The sequence below is a fragment of the Geotrypetes seraphini genome, chromosome 1 (assembly GCF_902459505.1).
Source record: "Geotrypetes seraphini chromosome 1, aGeoSer1.1, whole genome shotgun sequence".
NCBI lineage: Eukaryota > Metazoa > Chordata > Amphibia > Gymnophiona > Dermophiidae > Geotrypetes > Geotrypetes seraphini.
The window spans coordinates 370,481,016-370,504,657 of record NC_047084.1 but is presented as its reverse complement, the minus strand read 5'-3'; the positions used below and the strand labels follow the sequence as shown (position 1 = coordinate 370,504,657).

Here is a 23,642-nt window from a genome sequence, read left to right as displayed (position 1 = left end):
GCAGGAAGATCTCAAGTCTCAGGAAACTGGAAAACTGAATTTCAAGTCTTCAGACTGCCTCACCTGCCCGGTCACCTCGGTTAGTGACTTCCAACACCTCTGGATTACACAGGGAAGGTACACAGTCAGTTTGCCTGCCATTTCTCCCTTACAGCACAGTGAATAGCTGTTTGCCTGCCTGGTTTATCGATTTTAGGATCTCAGGCATACCTCCAGAGAACCGCGTATCCTGCGCTCTACCTACTAGTGGATGAACCTGGGGCGAGCTAGTTCCTGATTCCGGAGCTCCGATTTGATGTGCAGGCTGTCCAGGGGGCTTTCTGCAGTGGCAGGTAATCCCCCAGAGGCAGACTTTACTCCAAAGTCTGCAGTCTCCCACTGAAAGGATGTCCCCCTGGGATATTTCCACAATATAAGGGCAAACCTATGAAAAAGGAGTAAAATAATACACTAAATTTAAGAAATGAAACACGAAGAGAAGAGCTTCTACAGCTTGGCTTGTAGGAATACAAAACTGGTATCCAGGGAGCATGCTTCAGGAGATAAGCACAGTAGGAGGGGCTCAATTTCTATTAATTGAAGTTCCTACAGCCCCTGGCAGCAGGGGATGACTACTTCCCGCCAGTTCCCAGCATAAAGGGTGAATTTACAAGAAAGAAGATTAGCAGAGGTAAGAACCTAATCTTTTGTTACTAGTCATCTTGGCATCCTGTTGTCTTCTATTTGCATCTCTGCTGAATCTGGTGCTCCTTTTGTAAAAGTATACACTAACTATTTCCTGTATTCTCAAATCTCTATTCTTGTGAAGCCATACAATGCCCGCTCACATGCTGCGGCATCACATGCACTACTAAGAGACTGTAAATCCTATTATAGACATTAACTTAAATGTATAAACTTGTGGGGAGAGGTGGCATTGATGAATTTTGAGAGCTAACCTCGAAGCTAAGTAGCTAACTAAATATGAAAAAGCACATAAATAAATTGAATAGAAATGAATAAATAAATTGAATAGAAATAAAGAATAAGAGAATAAATAGGAAGTTTACAAAGTAATATTAGTATGAACTATTAAAAGTAACACTAGCATGAATTATTGAAACTTAAAAAGGATTTTTAAGAGTTCTGATAGAAATAAACAATAAAGTGGACTGACAAAGACATGAGATAGCTGGGCACAATCTATGGTCCAGTTAGTATCTGAAGGTCCATACAAAAGAAAAGAAGAAATAAAAAGAAAAATGTGTAGACACAAGTTTATATATGTAAGTTAATGTCTATAATAGGATTTACAGAAATAGTCTCTTAGCAGTGCATATGATGCCGCAGTATGTGAGCGGGCATTGTATGGCTTCACAAGAATAGAGATTTGAGAAGAATACAGGAAATAGTGATATACATTTATGTGACTAAATTCTACACTAACAGTTGGGTAGTATCTATCTTATGTAAAAGAGCATCTGCTGCAGTTCTGTCGAAGGTGGGACCACACAATTTTGGATCAGTGGTTCCTAGAATTGTTTACAAAGAATATGTTCTTGTTTGCCTGTCCCTTTACCAACATGTTCTTGGTCTCCTTGTCTCTTTCCATTCAAGGTTGATTCAGTTGAGAATAGTAATTTGGTTCCCTGAGAACAAACTGTTAACTTCATCTACTTTATCATACCTAAGAAGGAAGATACATTTCAGCCCATCTTGTATATCTCTCGGATGCGTGTATGATCTGTTGCGGGCTTCGGCCAAGTCTATGGCTCTCTGAGTGGCTTCTTGCCTACCCTGTGGCTTCAGGGTTGGTCGGCAGTAGCAGCGTCTTAGACTAAGCTTAGTAAATTTCCTTTTTGAGTGTCCTTCCTTTTTGGCAAGGAGTTGGACAACTTGGTTCAGGCCTTTACTGACTCTAAGATACCCCATCTTCCTGAGGACCGTCCTCACCTGCCTTCTTGGGGTGGCGTTGCCTGGGGGCATTTGCATGATTTTCAGCGGTTCTGCCCTGGTTGGGAGGGCGGCTGCCTTTTTTTAGCAAATGCAGTCCTTTTCGAGTGCCTAGTGGATGGGATGTGACTTTTTCGGAGGCACCTCCACTGCCCACCTGATCCACTGACTCCTTGTGGGCCCGTCCCCTGGTGCTGGTGGAAGGCCAGTTGTGTGAGTTCTACCAGGGGTATAGCAAGATCACAACGGATCAGTGGGTCCTGGAAGTGATTTGGGATGGATATGCATTGGAGTTTTTCTAACCCTTGCCGGATCGTTTCCTTTCTTCTCCTTATCAGGTGACTTGAAAGAAGCGAGCTTTTTGTCAGATGCTGCAAAGGTTGCTCAACCTCAAAGTGGTGTTTCCAGTGCCTACCTGCATGTTCCCATTTGGGCCTCCCATCAGCATTTCCTTCACTTTGCGATTTTGGGAAAGCACTATTAGTTTTGTGCACTTCAGTTTGGTCTGGCCACAACTCCGCAGACTTTCACCAAGATTATGATGGTGGTGGTGGTGGCCTTATACAGGGAGGGCATTCTGGTTCATCCCTATCTAGACCAGTGTTCTTCAACCTTTTTACACCTATGGACCGGCGGAAATAAAATAATTATTTCGTGGACCAGCAAACTACTAAGACTGAAATTTTTTTTAAAAAACCATCGCCGCCCCGTCCCCGCGAGGTCGGTCCCACAAACCATCTGATCCCATCCGCACAAGCCTCAAATAGTTATGATTTTATATTGAACATATTTTATTAAAGTATAAAAAGAAACAATATTCTATACAATTGTCATTTTATAAATACAAATAATACAGGCAAAGATCAACAAAACCCCTGTCTCCCCTCCCCTTCACATATATCCCCTCTACTATCAAGAAAACTGAATAAGCCAAATTATTACAGAATGCTACACAAATATCACTGCATTGTTTGACTTCATTACTCCCTGGCTCACCTCTACTTAGTTTAATCTTCTGTTTTCGAACTGCTACCTCCGATTGAACTAATAATAACTATATTTTACTTATTTTACTTTATTTAATTTAAGTTTTAACAGCTTCAACTCTACCAGCCTTCTCGTTCCTCTAAGAGACCGCCGCCGCGAAGCGGCGGCGCGGACGACTCCTCCCACTTCTTCTCACCGGTAGCACCGCCTATATATTTCTCTGTCTTGCGGCGCACGCTACACTGCATTGTTTGACTTCATTACTCCCTGGCTCACCTCTACTTAGTTTAATCTTCTGTTTTCGAACTGCTACCTCCGATTGAACTAATAATAACTATATTTTACTTATTTTACTTTATTTAATTTAAGTTTTAACAGCTTCAACTCTACCAGTTAAGTAACTATTGCCAACTTACAAGTTTATATGTATATTCTGTTTTTTAACTATTGCCAGTATACATGTTTTATCAACTATAATTCTTTTATTAGTTAATATTTCTCTTGCTATAATACTTTTATATTGTTTCATTCGTCGTATTTGTCTTTCATTTTACCTTTTCTTGCTAGTCACTCCTGTTACCACTTTACTCTTCTAATGTTTCTCCCCTTTGATTCCAACAGGCCTTCTTGTTCCTCTAAGAGACCGCCGCCGCAAAGCGGCGGCGCGGACGACTCCTCCCACTTCTTCTCACCGGTAGCACCGCCTATATATTTCTCTGTCTTGCGGCGCACGCCGCAAAGGCGCGCGCCAAAGGAGCGCACCTAAGGAGCAGGTCCTGCTCCTTTATGCGCTCCTTCATGCAGCTCCTTCAAACTCTATCCTCTTTCCTACACTGCTTATCTACAATTAAACAACTCTCAAGCCTTTTTCCATCCTACTTACTCCTATTTCTCACAAGCTATTTATTAATTTCTCCTCTTGTAATCCACCATTTTCCCCATTTTTCTCTTTCTACTTCTCCATCCATCCCTCCCAATACAATGTCCTCTATCCCCTCTTTCTGGGGCCATCGACCACACAAACACACACCTCCTGTAACATCTACTATCATCCGACCCAGGCACAATATCTCCATACCATTACATTCCACCAACCCTAAACAAAATAACCCCTCCTCTAAACTTCACTCAGGCCTGATTAATGTACGTTCCATTAAAAATAAATACCATTTAATACATGACATTATCATACAACATAATCTCCAATTATTATGTCTCACTGAAATTTGGCTATCACTGGGAGAAGACGCTTACATCACTCAAGCCTGCCCCCCCAACTATAAAGCAATTTTTCAACCCCGGCCAAACAAAAAAAAAGGAGGTGGCTTAGCTGTCATCTACCATAATTCCATTCTTCTTCAGTCAAATATTACCAACCCATTCTCCAATCCTCTAATCGAAACTCTCCATTTTTCCCTTAAACACTGTTCTTCTCTCAATTTCCTCTTGATCTATCTACCCCCACCTGTATCTAAACTCTCACTTTCTGCCCTTACCTCCACCCTATCTGACTTTAATATTGCCTATCCCGAATCTATAATACTCGGAGATTTCAATATACATTTTAACTCTCCTAATCACTACAATACCTCTGAACTGTTAACTTTGCTTTCTGATCTATCGCTCTCTCCACATATCAACATGCCTACACACTCCGCTGGAAACACACTTGATATGATCCTAAGTTCTAACTCTATCAATCATCTTCTCAACAATTTCCTCTTCCATCCAGTACCATGGTCAGATCATACTCTGATCACTTGGCAACTAAAACTACCATTACTTCCCCAGCACGATCAACAAATACCTAATATTCCTTTTACTCGAGACATTAACAAAATAACACTTCCGACCATTCAGTCTTCCTTCGACATAAATCTCAAAGACTTTTCTTCGCTTTCACTCTCTGAACAATTCCCCCTTTGGGAAACACATACATCCTCCTTATTAGATTCTCTAGCACCCAAATCCGAACATAAAACCACCAACAATCAATCTTCCAAAATAAAAAAAACAAAAAACCACCACCCCTGGTACAACGAAAAACTAGCCCTTCTCCGCAAACAATTGCGTTCAGCAGAAAATAAATGGCGTAAGACACGCTTTAACAATCACCTCATTCATTACAAAGAAAAAGCATCCTCCTATAAAAAAACTATCCAACAAACTAAAAAAGATTATTATGCTAAGCTCATTTCATCTACCCGTAATTCCTCTACTCTTTTCAGTCTTGCACAGTCGCTCTCTAAATATTCTAAAAAAAAACAAAACCCACCTACTTCAACCCTACCTTCAGCAGCGGAACTTTCACAATACTTCGACACTAAAATCAAAGATATCAGATCACTATTAGGTTCGACATCTCCTACACTTTCTGTTCAAACTTCAGCTGACTCGACTCTACTTCCCTTTAGCTCCTTCAATAGCTTCAAAATGCCCACTTTATCTCAACTATCTCTCAATTTACAATCTCTTAATCCCACTAATAACCCCTTGGAAAGCATCCCTCCGATACTCCTTAAAAAATTCTACTCCTTCTTCGGCCCATACCTTTGGGAAATGATTTCCAAATCTCTTTCCGAGAATTTGGTCCCGATTGCCTGGAAAACAGCTCTCATCTTCCCTAAACTCAAACAAAATAATACTGATCCCACTCTATCTAAAAATTACAGACCTATAGCTAATTTACCCTTAGTTTCTAAACTTACAGAAAAAATTATTCATTCGCAATTAACTGATTTTTTCGAAAAAACCCATGCACTACATCCATGTCAAACCGGTTTTCGCTCTTCACACTCCACAGAACTATCACTCTTAGGACTTATCTCAACCATACACTATTACCAGGATCATCAGAAATCTACTATTTTAATTTCCCTCGACCTGTCCGCGGCTTTTGACACTATCGATCACTCCCTTCTTCTCCTCAGATTAAAAGACTGTGGTATAACCGGAAGTGCCCTCTCTTGGTTTACATCCTATTTCCACGAACGTTGCTCTAAAGTTCAAGCAAAAAACGAAACTGCTCCTACCATACCCCAAACATTTGGAATTCCTCAAGGTTCAATCTTATCTCCTCTACTTTTCAACTTATTCCTATCCCCACTTCTTACTCTGGCTCAATCCATAGGATTTACTATTTACGCTTATGCCGACGACATTCAACTCCTTCATCCTATCAATACTACTAACGCTTCAGACATAACCGAAATAAACAATAAATTAAACACCATAAGCGACTGGCTACATTCAAACAAACTCTCACTCAACATTGATAAATCCTGTGGACTTCTTCTTCCCATCAAATCATCTGAATCATTGTTGGGAACAATTACAATCAAATCTTTACCCCTACAAATGCTAACCAAAATCAAACTCCTCGGCGTCATCTTCGACAGAGAACTATCTTTTCACGACCACATAAGCTCGGTCGTTAAAATTTGTTATTTTAAACTCCGGATTATCCGATCGCTCTGTCCTATCCTAAACACTGACTCTATCAACATCTTGACCCATTCCCTAGTCATCTCCCAGTTGGACTACTGTAACTCCCTCCTTAACGGACTCCCTCAAAAAGAACTACGACGACTGCAATTAATACAAAATTCCGCAATAAAACTAATATATAAAAAAGGCAAATATGAACATGTCACTCCCCTCCTTAAAGAGGCCCATTGGCTCCCCATCAATCATCGCATCACCTACAAAATCATCTTACTCGCTTTCAAAATTAAACTTTTTCATCAACCACTATTCCTCGATAAATTACTAATTCCACAAAGTTCCCCTCGTATACTAAGATCTACCGACCAAAAACTCCTGTTTATTCCTTCTTTAAAAGAATTCTACTACACCCGAAAAACCAACTTCGCAGTAACCGCCCCCACACTATGGAATTCTCTCCCACAATTCCTACGGGACGAACAAAATCTAATTAAATTCAAGTCAGGCTTAAAGACATTCTTATTTCAAGATGCTTTCAATTGAACCTAGAATCACTTTTTTCTCCTTTCAAATCTTCTCTTTTTTGTTTCTCCTTCTCCATTTTTCTACCTCCTCCTGCGAATAAGTACTTGCCTCAACAATGCCACCCTATCCCTTTCGTTCTATCCTTTCCCCACCCCCCCCTCTTTCTCTAAACTTTGTAACTTCTCCCCTCCTCCCCCCACTTTCCTCACTATCCAGTTTGTCTAGTCTATGTCTTCTATGTTCACTTTATTTTATAATATTTTTAGCCAATACAAAACTTTGTTAACCGGCCAGATATTCACTTGATGGTCGGGATATTAAAAAACTAATAAACTTGGAAACTTGGAAACTTAACAGAATACCACAGTCACACATGACAGGAATGGTGTTAGGGGAGTGGAACTAGGGCAACTGCCCCCTGGTCAGAGAGAGCCCTAAGCCAGCTGGAAGCTAAAGAAGCACTGCCTGGGCTTTGCACTCCCCAGTTATGTCTAGCAAGATACATATTTCAAATCTGATATATTTGAATCACAAGATAGAAATAAAATTATTTTTTTCTACCTTTTGTCGTCTCTGGTTTCTGCTTTCATTGCCTTTTCACTCTCTTCCAGCCAGTGTTTGCCCTAAGAACATAAGAATTGCCACTGCTGGGTCAGACCAGAGGTCCATCATGACCATAAGTCCGCTCATGCGGCGGCCCTTTGGTCTAAGACCAGCACCCTAACTGAGACTAGCCCTACCAGCGCACGTTCTTGTTCAGCAGAAACTTGTCTAACTTTGTTTTGAATCCTTGGAGGGTGTTTTCCTCTATAACAGCCTCTGGAAGAGCGTTCCAGCTTTCTACCACAGAACTTCCTTACGTTTGTACGGAATCTATCCCCTTTCAACTTTAGAGAGTGCCCTCCCGTTTTCCCTGCCTTGCAGAGGGTGAACAACCTGTTCTTAGCTACTAAGTCTATTCCCTTCAGTACCTTGAATGTTTCTATCATGTCCCCTCTCAATCTTCTCTGCTCAAGGGAGAAGAGGCCCAGTTTCTCTAATCTTTCACTGTACGGCAACCATTTTAGTCTCTCTTCTCTGGATCCTTTTGAGTAGTACCTTGTCCTTCTTCATGTATGGTGACCAGTGCTGGACGCAGTACTCCAGGTGAGGGCGTACCATGGCCCAGTACAGCGGCATGATAACCTTCTCTGTCTCTTCAGTCCAGCATCTGCCCCTTCCATTCACTGTCTGTCTTTCCCTGCCATCTCTCCTCCTGCCCCCCCCCCCCAATTTGGTCTGGCATCCATCATCTTCCTTCTGTTCCCCTCATGGTCTGGCATCTGTCCTTCCCTCCCCCCTGTGGTTTTTAGCATCTCTCTCTTCTCATTTCCTCCATTCAGATCTGATATCGTTCTCTGCTCTCTCTTCCCTTTTCTTCTCTGGTCTTCCTTCTCTATTTTCTGCCTCCATCTAAATTAAATTCTTTCTTACTATTTAGTCCCGTTTCCCTCTTTTCACTGTGTCTACCCACAGCTTGTCACCCCTTTCCCTCACACCTCCATTATCTTACTATTTTCTTCCCCCTTTATTTATCTCCTTCCATCCAGTATGTGTTCTTTCCCCACTTCCATTCAGCATTTGCTCTCCCCTCTCAACTGACATCCATCTGCCTTCTGCTCTCTCTCCCTTCTTCCCACTTCCATCATCTATCCCCTTCTCTCTCTCATCTCCTCCATTCCATCATCTGCTCCCTTCCCCTCACCTTTGCAGGTCACTTTCTTTCCCCTGAGGGTGGCTCATGTCAGAGGGGAAGCTTTGGCTGAGCAGAACCGCTTGCAAGGAACAATTGAACTTATTTGATGTCGATGCTGGGGCCCGTTGCCGTTTGAAGGAAAAAAAAAAAGGGACCTGCAAAGGCGAGAGGAAGGGAAACCTCCAGGACAGCTGCTCTTTGCCCTCCTTCAGCGGCCCAAGAGTCCAGACCAACAGCGGCAGCTCTGTGTACTTTTAACTTCGGCACAGAGCTGCCCCTAAGCAGTAGTTTAGCGCAGTTTCATGAGGCAGCCTCGGGGCCTTTGCTAGGCCGGCCCACTTCGATGATGCGATGTGGGCCGGCCTAGCAAAGGCCCCGAGGCTGCCTCATGAAACAGCGCTAAACTACTGCTTAGGGACAGCTCTGTGCCGAAGTTAAAAGCACACAGAGCTGCCGCTGGTGGTCTGGAGGTGCGGAGACAAGGCAGGAGTCCCCGCACAGCGACTGCAACAGGAAGTTACAAGTCAGCTGATGCCAGCCTTTCGTTGCGGCGGGGACCGAATCCTTCGCGGACCGGCAAGATTTTTTTGCGGACCGGCACCGGTCCACGGACCGGCGGTTGAAGAACTGTGATCTAGACGACTGATTGATTCAAGCGAAGTCCTTTGAGGAGAGCTCCCTGATTACAACACAGGTTGTGGAGTTCCTGCAGTGGCTGGGATGGGTCATCAACTTATTCAAAAGCCGGTTCACTCTGTCTTAGCACTTGGAGTACCTTGGAGTTTTCTTCAACACCAGCTTGGGGAGTGCTTTCTGGAGGCCCGAGTGTTCAAATTGCAGATTTGCTTTCTGATGGATTGTCGGTGTCCTCGGGCACAGGATTATCTACATGTTTTGGGGTCGATGGTGGCCTCCCTGGACGTAGTGTGGTGGGCTTGAGCTCACATGCGACCACTTCAGTATGCTTTTCTTCGACAGTGGTTGCCTGAGACGCACGATCTGGACTCTCCTGTTCCTCATCGAGGGTTACTTTGTTGCTGCCTCTGCTGGTGGCTACGCTCTTCCAATCTGAGTGAGTCTGGATCAGCCTCAGTGGACAGTGCTTCTTACATACGCCAGTCTCCTCAGTTGGAGAGCTCAATGTCTTGGTCGCTCAGCTCAGGGCAGCTGGTCTCCTGAAGAGACGTCCTGGTCGATCAATGTTCTGAAGACCAGAGCCATCCAGTTGGTATTACTAGCGTTCCAGGCGTTACTGAAGGGCAAATCGGTTTGGGCTCTCTTGGACAATACCATGGCGGCGGCTTATGTCAATCGTTGGGGGGGGGGGGGGGACCAAGAATCATCTGGTGGCGCAGAAGGCTTCTTTGCTCACGACTTGGACAGAGACTCATCTCCTGGACATCTCGGCTTCTCACGTAGCTGGAGTGGAGAATGTCCAGGCGGACTTCCTCCATCGTCACATGCTGGATCCCGGAGAGTGATGTATTGGTCCTGCAGCTTTCGAGTTGTTTGTGCAGGTCTGGGGCTGGCCGGTCATGGACCTGATGGCCACGAGTGTCAACACCAAAGCACCACGATTCTTCAGTTGGCGCCGAGATTACCAAGCTAAGAGGCTGGATGATCTTGTACAGCCTGTATGTTTTTCCCTCTTGGCTGATGGTGGGCACAGTCTGTCGCATTGCTCAGCATGCTGGCTGCATGATTCTGGTGACTCCAGATTGGAGGATTCTCTTCTGCTGCCCCTCTCCTTCTGATTTAGGGTTCCATTCCAATGTTTGATTCTGGTCCCTTTTTTCTTATGGCTTGGTTCTTGAAAGAGAGCACCTAAGTAAGAAAGGTTATTCAGATAATTTGATCTCCACCCTCTTGGGTTCCCGGAGACTTTCCACCATGCGGGCTTATGTGCAAATTTGGCATCTCTTTGAGATGTGATGTTCCATGTATGGTTCCCTTTTCTGCTTCTTTATCTCACATCTTGGAGTTTTTGCAGGATGGCCTGGACAGGGGCCTTGCCTGGTCCTCCTTCTGGGTTCAGCTTGCAGCATTGTCTACGTTTTGTGGTTTGTTGCATGGTTGGCATTTGGCCTCTTCTATGGATGTGGTTCGATTTTTGAGAGCAGCAAAATTGCTCTGACCTCCAATGTGGCCTCGGTTCCATCCTGGGATCTCAATCTGGTTCTTTCCATGCTCGTGCATCCTTTTGAGCCTCTGGTACCCAGCATGTTGAAGGACCTTACTCTTAAGGCTATCTTCCTGGTGGTTATTACTTCCTTGAGATGTGTGTCCGAACTGCAGGCCTTTTTGTGTAGGCCTTCCTTCCTTGGAGTTCTCTACGGAGCGGATTGTGCTGCGGCCAGTTCCCTCCTTTTTGCCGAAGATGGTCTTTCCCTTTCATGTCAACCGGTCCATGGTCCTCCCGTTCTTGGGTAGTCGGGAGGGCTCTTTGGAGCAGAGACAATTGCGCAAATTGGATGTCCATAGGGTCCTTCGCTCTTGTGTTCAGTGGACCCAGGAGTTCTGGAAGTCGGATCATCTTTTTGTCCTCTTACGGGTCCTCGTAAAGGGGACTTTGCTTCCAAGGCTACCATTGCGTGCTGGATCAAGGAGGCTATCGCTTCAGCATACCTTCTTTAAAGAAGCCTGTTCCAAAATTTCTCAAGGCTCATTCCACTCAGGGTCAAGCAGCTTCTTGGACTGAGTCTTTTCTTGAACCTACAGTGGATATCTGTAAGGCTGCGGTTTGGTCTTCTCTCCATTCCTTTGTGTGACACTACCGTGTGGATGTTCAGGCACGTTGGGACGCAGTGTTCAGTGAGCGTGCTCTTGTAGGGGCCCTTTGGGGGTCCCACCCATGATGGGTACGGCTTTGGTACATCCCATCAATTTCTGTGCCAGCCTGGAGGGACAATAAAGGAGGAGAAATTAGGTTGTTACCTGCTAATTTTCTTTCTTTTAGTCCCTCTAGACCGGCACAGACCTACCCTGTTGTTTTTTATTCGGTGTTTTGCTCAAAGAGTACTTTTTTTTGGCAGTGTCTGTTTGTCGGGTTGTTAGGGGAGATTATAAGAACAGTGATGTTTGTTTCGTCTGGTGTAGCTTGTGAGCTGTGGGGACGGTTTTGAGAAAGTTCTTGTTCTAATCAATATTCAACCGTATTTCTCTGTTAGTTGCTATTCTCCTTCTGGGAGTGATGTTGCTGTTTATAGTTCAGTTATTAGTTTCTTAGTTCTGCTTGGTTATTTGTCAGACTGATTGTACTTTGGATTGCACAGTTTGTGTCTGTTTCCACCTGCTGGTCAAGTTGCATTATAACCTATCAGTTTCTGTGCCGGTCTGGAGGGACTAAAAGAAAGAAAATTAGCAGGTAAGAACCTAATTTCTCCTTCATCTGAGCAACTGGAGTGCGCAAAAACTCTTGGATCAAAGATGAAATTTGATTTACAAAGTCCATGGCAGAATCAATTATTATTCCTAAGTACTTAAACTTAGGCATAGGGACAAACTGATGGTCAAACAATACAGGTTTTAAATTAGGGATATTATTATCTGTTATCCAAGGCAAAGATTTTGTAGTGGTAAATACTAACCAATTTTCTGTAATCCGTTTTCTGACTTTTTGCATAACCTGTTGTAGACCAATGATATCTAAAGATATAGGAGACACTTTGGCTAAAATGAGGATATCGTCAGCATAACAGTAAACATCTAGTCTAAATGAATAGATCAAACCTATCAAAGGCTTAGATAAATATAATAACCACCTAAAGATATTCACTCAATAAATTCCATTGTCAGAGACTAACTAGAAAACGTCTCTGATAACAGAATTTATTGAGTGAATATCTTTAGGTGGTTATATATATATATATTTTTATATTCTGTTTGCCTATTTTCTATTTTTTAGATAAATATTAAACATGAGTAGTGATAGTACTGATCCCTGCAGCACACCACAATGTAATTGAAACTTATTGCTGTTTTCAATATTTGCTACATTGGGGATGGTCTTAAAAAATGTCAGTAGTATTTTCATGATCACTCTTCTTGAGAGGAAAGACAAAATGAAAACTAACTAAAAATTTAACAAAAATATAAGCAATAAGTACATAACTGTTTTGTGTTTCTTAGGGTCATGCAGTAGGTCTTGTCAAGAACTTGGCTTTGATGGCTTACATTTCTGTTGGATCTCAACCATCCCCAATTCTGGAATTTTTAGAGGAATGGAGTATGGAGAATCTGGAAGAAATTTCTCCTGCGGCCATTGCTGAGTATGTATTGGTGTTGCCTTTGTTTTTTGACTCGTGTTTGTGGTAGCTGATTCCTCTCCTCCTAACTCATTTTAAGTGGAGGACTGGCCTAGTGGTCAGAGCAGCTGCCTCACCACCCTGTGGTTATGAGTTTGATTTTCACTGCAGCTCCTTGTGACTCTGGGCAAGCCACTTAACACTTCATTGCCCCCATGTACAAAATAAGTATCTGTCTAAAATATGCAAACCACTTTGATTGTGTAAAGCACACAGAAAAAGCGATTTATCAAGTCCCAACCCCTTTATCCTAATGAGGTGTCTTTTGTTCTGAATAGTGCAACCAAAATCTTTGTGAATGGATGTTGGGTGGGAATACACAAGGACCCAGAGCAACTGATGAACACACTAAGGAAGTTGCGACGACAGATGGATATCATTGTGTCTGAGGTGACTTGTTATCTGTGCCTTAAATTAGCTCTCTTATAAAGTACTTGATGATCTTTCTACAATGAGATCATGTTCTAGTAGCAACTTAGGAAGACTTCATCCTTACATTTTATTTGACAAAGCAAGACCTTTGTATTCATTTTATATAAAGCTAAGCAAGAATCCCAAGCACCTATGATTTTGAAAGGGTTTACAAATTTTTAAGAGTTCATTTTTGAAAAAAAAAATGCTACTGATTTTTAAGAGGAATATACAAGGGCTGTTCAAAAAGTATCAGACCTAGAGGGGCATGGCTTGGCGGCGCCCAAGATGGAGGAGTAACCGCGGTGTTCCTCTAACCCAGGCAGCACGTAGAAAATTTTGAAAAAGTATTTTGCAGCTTTTTCTTTCTCGTAGCTATAACAAAAAGTTGTTTAGTATGGTGACTACGCGGCAAGCAAAATTAGAAACAGCTTTCGCGGCAGGAGGGACGGCGAAGTGTGTTAAACACGATCAACAAGTTACACCGTCAAAAGTGCCTCTCCCTGCTGAAACTGCAGACATGTTAGATAAAAACGAAATAATGGCGGAATTACGGAGCATTAAGCAAATGCTTCAAGACAACGCAAATAGAATTTCAGAAGTAAAGGAAGAAGTGTTGAATTTAAACAGGCAGATGGAGGTTGCCAATCATAGAGTGTCGCTAATAGAAAACAAAATGGAGCAGATGGAAATCAACGCGATTCAATGTAAAACTGACAGTCAAGATATTAAAGAAATGAAGAAACAACTTGAGGACTACAAGAATAGAGGAAGGAGAAAGAATGTGAAAATTATTGGATTAGCTGAAAATTTGGAAGGGGGAAACGCTATCTAATTTTTGGAAAATCTTTTACCAAAGTTACTGCAGTTAAATTCAAAATATCCCATAGAAATAGAGCGAGCACACAGGATTCCATCTAAACGATCAGCTAACCAAGTGAAGCCAAGGCCTTTAATTTTCAAGCTCTTACGATTCCAGCAGGCATTGGAGATATTAAATTTGGCTAAAGCTGACAGAAACTTAAATTATAAAGGATCAAAGTTGCTGTTCTTGCTGGATTTTGCAAAAAACACAGCGAACATACGAAAACAATTCCTCCAGTTAAGACCTCAAATGAAAGAAAAGGGGCTGCTGACATATGGCTTGTACCATCCTGCAAAAATGAGGGTGACAAGTGGAAACAAGTCCTTATATTTTGAAGATCCGGAAAAGTTAAAGGACTTCTTGTCAAATTCTGAGCCAATGTCTATTTAAATGGTTTTAATTTAACAACCTAGACTTTACAATATTTTTGGAAATTTTGGACAAGTTAACTTAAAGAAGAGGATGGACTTTAAAGAAGGAAAAAGACTAACATCTAACAATAGGACGGAAAAAGAAAATGGATGAAATCTGTTATATTTAACAATCTGAATATGGAAAGAGGGAAGAAAGAAGAAAAAGAAAAAAAAGAGACATAATCAGCAGAATCTCTAGTCCGTTCCTTAATGAAAAGATATTCATGTTTGGAAGTATCAACTTTAATAGGAAGAGGTTATTTTAAATGCATCAGACATAATGCTTAATGATCAAGAAGCAAAGGAAGAGGTACAGAATAATTGGTTTTCAGGATGATAGGAAAGATCTGTGGGATTCTAAGCACTGTGTACTACATGTGCTCACTCTTCCAAGATGCATCAGCATATTGAACTTAACAAATATTGAAATTGACATTATAATAGTGAAATTGGTAAAAGAAGAGAGACAAGGTTTCTTCATTTTGGAACGGCCATAACATAACATAAAAGGAAGTCCAGGATTGATGTGATAGTATGACTCAGTCAAATAAATTAAATACTGACAGCATTTAGTTTATGGAAAAGATTAATAAAATTCTCAAATATAAGATGTTAGAGAAAGAAAGGGAAAAGAAGGAAGAAGGAAAAAGGAAAAAGAAAACATCCCATATCTTCTATATTTTATTTTTTTTGGAGGTTCTAGATTTTATTTTTTTTAATTTTTATTTATTCATTTTTGAATTCTTACAACAAGTGAATTAAACATATTATAATCAATTGTCATATCACTTGTATTTACAAACAAATCATCCTGTAATACAGAATAAATACCCCCCTTTTTATCAATATTCCTATTTCCATATGATATACATTTCCCACCCCGCCCCCACATATCTACTACCCATGTGCTAAGATATCTGATCATTAGAATAATTAGTCAATGGTTCCCAAATCTTTTTAAAATTATGAAAATTCCCTTGTTGTAACGCTAACACCTTTTCCATCTTATATATATGACAAACTGAGTTCCACCAAAATGTATAATTTAATTTAGAATAATCTTTCCAATTTTGAGTAATCTGTTGCATGGCGACCCCTGTTAATATCAACAATAACTTGTTATTGTTTGCAGAAATCGGACTCTGAGTTCTCATTGCTGTACCAAATGATAGTGTCATATGAGAGTCCTACATGATTTTCTAATAATTTATTAATTTGGGGCCAAATTAGTTTCCAAAAAGCATTTACACAGGGACAAAAAAAAATTAAATGATCTAACGTCCCAACTTCTAATCTACAATGCCAGCATCTATTAGACCTAGTACTATCTATCTTTTGCAAACGCGTAGGGGTCCATAAAACTCAATGTAACAAAAACATCCATGTTTGACTCATAAATGCTGACCTTGTAGACCTTAACCTCCAGGACCAAAATTGTGGCCATTGAGACGCAGAAATTGTCTGTCCAATCTCAATACTCCAAATATCCCTAAGTCCATTTTTCTTTTTTTTATTTAAAAATCCATTTAACAATTTATACCATTTTGCGGCTTGGTGTCCCAAAAAGTCCTCCTGAAAACAGAGAACCTGCAAGCTATACTGATTATTAAGACCCTTCCATTCAGGGAACCGTACCTGAATAGCCTGCTTCAATTGCATCCATTTAAAATATTGTGTTTTATTTAAGCCAAATTTATGTTGCAATTGTGAAAAACTAAGCAGTGATCCTTCTGAAATAACATCATTCAATGTCCGTATACCTGCAATTATCCATTGTTTCCAGACGATCTTAAATCCGCCAATCTTGATCCTGGAGTTTACCCAAATAGATTGATTTAGTGATTTAGCAATTGGATCTGGTGATAGATTACTAATATATCTTAAGGTCTTCCAAGTATCCAGTAAAATTCTATTATCTTTGTATTTTCTAGGCAATTTTATACTAACTACATGTTCTAAATGTAATGAGAACAGGAGCCGCCATTCTAAATATAACCAATCAGGTACATTCTCCATGAGATCTGGGAGGATCCAATACATACCCTGTCTTAGAATATAGGCTTGATGGTACCTATAAAAATTTGGAAAATTTACCCCTCCCTCCACAATTGGTCTTTGTAATGATGCTAAAGCAATTCTGGATCTTTACCCAAACCAAACGAATTTTGTAAGAACATTGTTTAACTTTTTATAAAATGACCCCTGAAAATATATTGGTATCATACTCATTTGATAACAAACCACTGGCAATATCATCATTTTAATTGTTTGAACTCTTCCCCATCAAGAGAGGTGTAAAGGATTCCATTGCTCACACATTTCTGTTATCTTTCTTAATAAAAGTTTTTCATTTTCTTTCACTGTGTCCTTAATTGTATTTTTGATAATAATACCTAAGTATTTTAAACCTTCATCTTTCCATATAAATGAATATGAATCAAATAATCCTTTGGTACAATGAACATTAATTGGAAGAACTTCAGATTTACTCCAATTAATTTTATATCCAGAAAATTTTCCAAACTTCTCTAGAAGATTAAGTAAACATGGAACAGTATTCCCCGGTTCTCTTAAATATAGTAAAATATCATCTGCATATGCAGAAAGTTTAAATTCCCAGTTAGAGTATGGGATTCACTTTATCCCCTTAGTTTGATTAATTGCAATTAATAAGGGTTAAAGAACAACATCAAAAAGTAAGGGGGTCAAAGGACAACCTTGTCTAATCCCCCTTCGCAAGTTAAATCTATCTGATAAATTATTATTAATATATAATCTTGCACCCGGAGAGCTATACAATGTCTGAATCATTTTAATAAAACCGGGGCCTATACCAAACCATTCTAAAGCTTGATACATAAAACTCCATTCCACTCTATCAAATGCTTTTTCTGCATCTAAAGACACTATAAAAGCTGGATCATTAATATTTTTTGCTAAATTTAAAGAGTGAAATGCTAATCTAGTATTATTTGAAGAATGCCTTTTAGCAATAAATCCTGTTTGGTGGACATCAAAAATAAAAGGAAGAGCTTTTGCCAATCTTGATGCTAATACTTTAGCAACCAATTTACCATCTACATTTAATAAAGAGATAGGCCTGTAATTTGAAACCAAAGTAGGATCCCTGTTTGGTTTTGGCAAGACAATAATTACAGAATCAGCCATAGTACCTGATATATTCCCATTATTCATTTGGTACTGATATAAATCTAATAGATATGGTAAAATAATATTTTGAAATGATTTATAAAATTCAACAGTATATCCATCACCACTTGGAGCGGATCCAACTCTAAGAGACTTCAATGCTGATTCTACTTCTTTTAAAGATATAGGATCTTCTAAACTTCTTTTTATATGATCCGGAACATTTGGTCCAATAAATGAATTTAAAAAATCTAATCCATCTTGTTCTTTATTTTCATAAGATTCAGAAGAATATAAATATTTATAAAAATCAAGAAACTGTATTAAAATATCCTTAGTGTTAGTGTGTGTATTGTCTTGTATATCTTTAATTGCAATAATCTTAGATTTCCTTTTTTTGCTTTAAGAAAATTTGCTAATAATCTTCCAGCCTTGTTTGAATTACCATAATACTGAACTTGCCGAGATTTTTTAACATCTCTATAGCTTGTCTTTCAGCTTCACACTTTTGTGTGATATCTTCCAACCGATCGACTCTCTCCTCAATCGCTGACATCCTCTGCCTTTCAGTCTGGATCTCCTGCTTTAGACTTAGTACTTCCTCTTTGACTTCCGATATTTTATTTGCATTGTCAGTCAGCATCAACTTGATTTTAAACAACTCTGACATTATATCTGCTTTGTCGGAGTACTCTTCATTTTCTAACGGGATTGGCACATTTGACGGCGACACCGGAGTGACCTTTGATCTTTTCGTCGATACACCCGTTGTGCACGGCTTCTCCGACTTCCCCTGCCTTGTAGCAGCCATTTCCGACGCTGTTTTCAGTTATTTATAACTCGGGTGAGCGAAGCAAAACAACTATTTTCTTTCAGTTAGTTGCCTGGATTCGAGGAGCACCGCAGTTATGCCACCATTTTTGCGCGCTCCAAGCCACGCCCCACCATATCTTCTATATTAGGAAATATTAATTGTTTACTGGAGAAGGGAACTCTTTCTTAGGTTTTTAAAGTTGTTTATGAAGATTAAATTGGATTATATTAAGAAGGATTTTAATGTATACAGGAAAATATGAATTGATTCAAGGTCAATGTTATGAATGGAATGCCATAGACTAATTTTTAGTTAATGGTTAAGGTTTGATTGAGATTATAGTGTTAACAACAATGGTCATATGGGTTTTTAATTAATTCATAGTAATAAAGATGAATTTATTTAGATGTATTGGTCATTAAATAGAGAGGATTAAAGAAAAGGGGAAAAGAAGAGAGAGAAGGGAAAAGGAAAGGGAAAGGAAGAAAATATAATGTAATTCAAAGAAGAAAATATATAGATTGATGCGTAATTTTATATGGAAGATATATATATATATATATATACTTTTTAATTGAATATGAATTTAGGATCTATTTTCTAATTTAAGTTAGATTGAACTTAATATGTATTATTTAAATAAATTTCCTTGATGAAAGTTAAATGATAAATTATAAATTTGGGGATATTGTTGAGTTGAAATTATTTAAAATGGGTGGGTAAGCATGGAAGGATATAGATAGAGTGAAAAGGGGACAATTAATGGGGAAAGAATATTCTATAAACTTATTTGTTCATGTATTTTATATATTTACATAAAGAAATCTAGTGTGTATGAAATGGTTTTTAACAATATATTTAATATGAAGTAATATGGTTAAGATTTTCTGAAAAGATTTTTAAAAATAAATGAATAGTAAAGATTTTAATGTAATATGAATTGAAAATTAGGAAATCATATTAAGATATTAATTTACAAACTTATTAATTCAGAATCCTGATTGGGGAGGAAAAGATATATAAGTTGCCCGGAGTTGGGGTATTGTGATTTCTAATCCTATGTGTGTTCCAAGGTAGTCATTTTATTTGAGGGGTAGGGGAGGGAAGAGGGAAGGGTTTTTCTTAAATATGGGTATGGATGTAATGAAAGATATTGAGATGCATGGGAAATATGATTTATATAGAGTATTTGATGGTTTGTGGTATCTCTTACAGTCCCTTTTTATTACAATATTATAATTATAATGGAGTTGAAAATTTTTTCAATTAACCCTTTCAGGACCATAAGGATCGTAGGCCAATTTTTGTGGTTTTGACGACATTTTTATGGTAAAAAGGGCTTGCAGATGCCAAACAATTGATTTTTTTTGTGAAATATCATTTTTTTTTTTTTTTTTAAATCACACTTCTGGCTTATGGACAGTGTGGCAAGTGAATCTTCTCGTCAATCTGGCAACGACGCTAATGAATGAATGTCGGAACCAGTTTGTTTACATAAAGGCAGTATCATATGGAATCCGTACATATCAAATTTAGAACTGTAGACTATCCCAATCAAACTTTATAGGATTTTAAAGTTATGGGACAAATATGTCCCTTGGTCCTGAAAGGGTTAATGTTAATGGCCTCAACCATCCAATAAAGAAAAAGAAATTGCTTACCTTTCTGAAACAACAAAATGCAGATATTTACTATATTCAAGAGACACACTTGGCCATAGAAGCTAAGAAACTGGAAGATGGTTGGGTAAAGCATTGCTTTTTTGCTCCAGCGATAAGGAAAAAAGCAGGAGTAGCCATTTTGGTGATTAAAAAATGCTTAGCTACTTTTAAAATGATAGATTCAGATCCTTTAGGAAGATGGGTACATGTAGAAATGAGCCTGGGAAATACTAAGTTGGCGCTATTTAATATATATGCCCCAAATTCTAAACAAAGTGAATTTTTTAAAACTCTGCAACAGTTGATACTACCACTGGCTACTTCTAATTTAGTAATGGCGGGGGATTTTAACGCTGTTATGGACCCATTGATGGATAAAAAACCTAGTAAAGTTATGAAATCATTAGGCTTAGATAATTTGGTACAATCTTGTGATTTAAAAGATATATGGCGGATGCTTCATTTTAATGAACGGGAATTTTCTTTTTGTTCTCATGTTCACAAATCCTTTTCAAGAATAGATTATATTTTTGTTTCAAGTCAGTTAACACAGCAAGTAACACAAGCCTCTATAGATCCAATTATTTTGTCTGATCATGGAGGGGTGTGGATTAAATTTAATCTTCCTGAACAGGAAAATGGTAGATCATTATGGAGATTCGATAATGCATTGTTAGAGGATTCAAATTTTCTTGAAGAATTCCAATTAAAAATGAATGAATTTTTCCAAATTAACGAATCACAAGAAATCTCAGTGGTAACTTTATGGGATGCATTTAAGGCCATTATGAGAGGTCAAATTATATCATATTCAGTATATGTTAGGAAACAGCTTAAAAAACAATTTTATAATTTAGAAAAGGAAATTAAGGTTTTAGAGTCAAAATTGGTTGAAAAATGGGAACAAACTACAGGCTCTTTTAAAACTAAAATGTAAATATAATGAGATTTCGTCACAATTTGCAAGGAAAGATTTGTTTTCTCAACAGACCATGTATTATGGAAGCTCAAATAAGGCAGGAAGATTATTGGCAAATTATCTTAAAGCAAAGAAAAGAAAAACAAAAATTATTGCAATAAAAGATGGACCTATTTTAAAACAATTCTTAAGTTTTTATAAAGCTTTGTATTCTTCCGAGTCTTATTCAGATAAAGAAAAAGATGGTTCAGAGTTTTTAAAATTAGTTAATGGTCCCAAAATTCCTGATCATATAAAAAGAAGCTTAGAGGCGCCTATATCATTAAGAGTTGCAATTAGCATTGAAATCCCAGGTACATAATGTTGCAGTAGTCGAGTAGACTTAAGATGGAGGATTGCACAAGTAAGTGGAATGAGGGAGCGTCGAAGTATTTTCTGATGGATCTTAGCTTCCATAAGTTGGAGAAGCCTTTTCTGACCAGAAGGTCGGTGTGAGTTTTGAAGATAAGGTTGCGGTCGAGAGTCACTCCTAGAATTTTTAAGGAATTTGTTATGGGAAAGACTTGGCCGTTCAGGGAGATTGAGGGGTCTTTGATTTTGTCGTTTGAACTCGCCAGGAAGAATTTGGTTTTATCTGAGTTGAGTTTCAGTTTGAAATCGGCCATCCAAAGTTCGATTTGCGTTAAGATTGAAGCTAGGTGATTATTTATCTCGGGGGTTATGTTGGTTAGGGGAAAGACTAAGGTGATGTCATCGGCGTAGATGTAGAATTTGATCTTCAAGCTTAGCAGTAGATTACCTAGAGCGACCAGGTAGATGTTGACTAGCGTGGGGGACAGGGGGGAGCCCTGTGGGACTCCGCAGGTGCTGGCCCAGCTGGCGGAATGTGAGTTGTCACTGTAAACTTGGTAGGAGCGTTTACCTAGGAAACCCCGGACCATTTTAACACGTTGCCTGAGATACCGATAGACTCCAAGCAGTCCAGAAGAATGGCATGATCGACCAAGTCGAAGGCGCTACTAAGATCAAATTGCAGGACTAGTGCGCTTGTGCCTTGACTGAACAGGTTATTAAGGTAGTCTACCAGAGAAGCGATGACAGTTTCAGTGCTGTGTCCGGAGCAGAAGCCTGACTGGTTATCATTTAAAATGTTGAATTTGTCCAGGTAGATATATTGGGGTTCATTATAGAAATTTTATGTGATTGCATTGTGATTGTTCAGGAGGAAGGGGGAACTAATTCTGTAATGGATATTAATGGAATAATAAGTGTGTTGTTGTATAAAATATGGTATTTATTGTTACACTTACTGTAAGTTTTGAAAATAATAAAGATTTTGGGAAAAAAAAAGTATCAGACCTTTATGCATAAAAAATACTCGTATTCAGATACAACAATCTTATACTAATCTCTTTCAAAGTAATCCCCTTGGGCTGCCACACACTTCTTCCAACAGTTCTGCCACTGTCGGAAGCAGTGCTGGAACGCCTCTTTTGTGATTGCTCGCAACTGGTCCGTTGCATTCTGCATGATGTCTTCTCTTGACTGAAATCTGGTCCCTTTCAGGGGCATTTTCAGCTTGGGGGAAAAGCCATAGGTCACATGGAGCCATGTTGGGAAAGTAGGGAGCCTGAGGAATCACAGGTGTGTTGTGTTTGGCCAGGAAACTCTGTATCAAATGTGAAGAATGGGCAGGTGCTTTATCGTGATGGAGCTGCCAATTGTCCGTTGCCCACAGGTCCGGCCATTTGCGTCTCACAGCATTACGAAGGCAACACAGAACCTCTTGGTAGTACCCTTTGGTGATGGTTGTGGTGTGTACTTGTGATGAACCATGCCACTAGAGTCAAAGAAAGACGGTCAGTATGACTTTCACATTGCTGCTGACCTGCCTAGCTTTTTTTGGCCTCGGGAATGTTGAATGCTTCCATTGTGATGATATCAACTTGGTTTCTGAGTCGTAGCCAGTGATCACTGCTGAGGAAGATGGGATCACTGTTCACAGTCTCCAGCATGTCCTGTGCAGTCTCCAAACGGAGTTACTTCTACTCTATCATTAGCAGCTATGGCACGAACTTCGCTGAAATTCTCCTGAAGCCCAAATCCTCAGTCAAAATGGAATGAACAGATCCAACGCTGATGCTCGCCTCATCTGCAAGTTCTCTGATCATGATTCGACGATCCTGCATCACAAGGGTCCTCACTTGGTCAATGACGATCTCATTTCTGGATGTTGAGGGCCTACCAGAATGTGCTTCACTCTCCACTGATGTGCAACCATCTCTGAAGCAGTTGTACCACTCCTTTATCTGTGTGGTGCCCATTGCTTTATCCCCTGAAGGCCTGTTGAATCTTGCGGATTGTTTCCATTTGGGAATCGCCAAGCTTTATATAAAATTTAATGCAGTAGCTTTCAACTTTTTCTGTCATTTTGTCAAAAACAAAAATCCGATGGCGCTCACTTACACTTCCTCACTCATCG

The 23,642-nt window shown here is 39.6% G+C and overlaps 1 protein-coding gene across 1 annotated transcript in view; it reads left to right on the top strand.

The window, feature by feature from the left end:
• The window catches only part of POLR2B (RNA polymerase II subunit B), a 163,277-nt gene that overhangs the window by 89,407 nt on the left and 50,228 nt on the right, over positions 1–23,642 (top strand). Inside the window, exons 12-13 of the mRNA XM_033915184.1 lie at positions 12,752–12,891; positions 13,206–13,317. Coding sequence (XP_033771075.1) covers positions 12,752–12,891; positions 13,206–13,317 — 252 coding nt within the window. The remainder of the gene's footprint in view (positions 1–12,751; positions 12,892–13,205; positions 13,318–23,642) is intronic.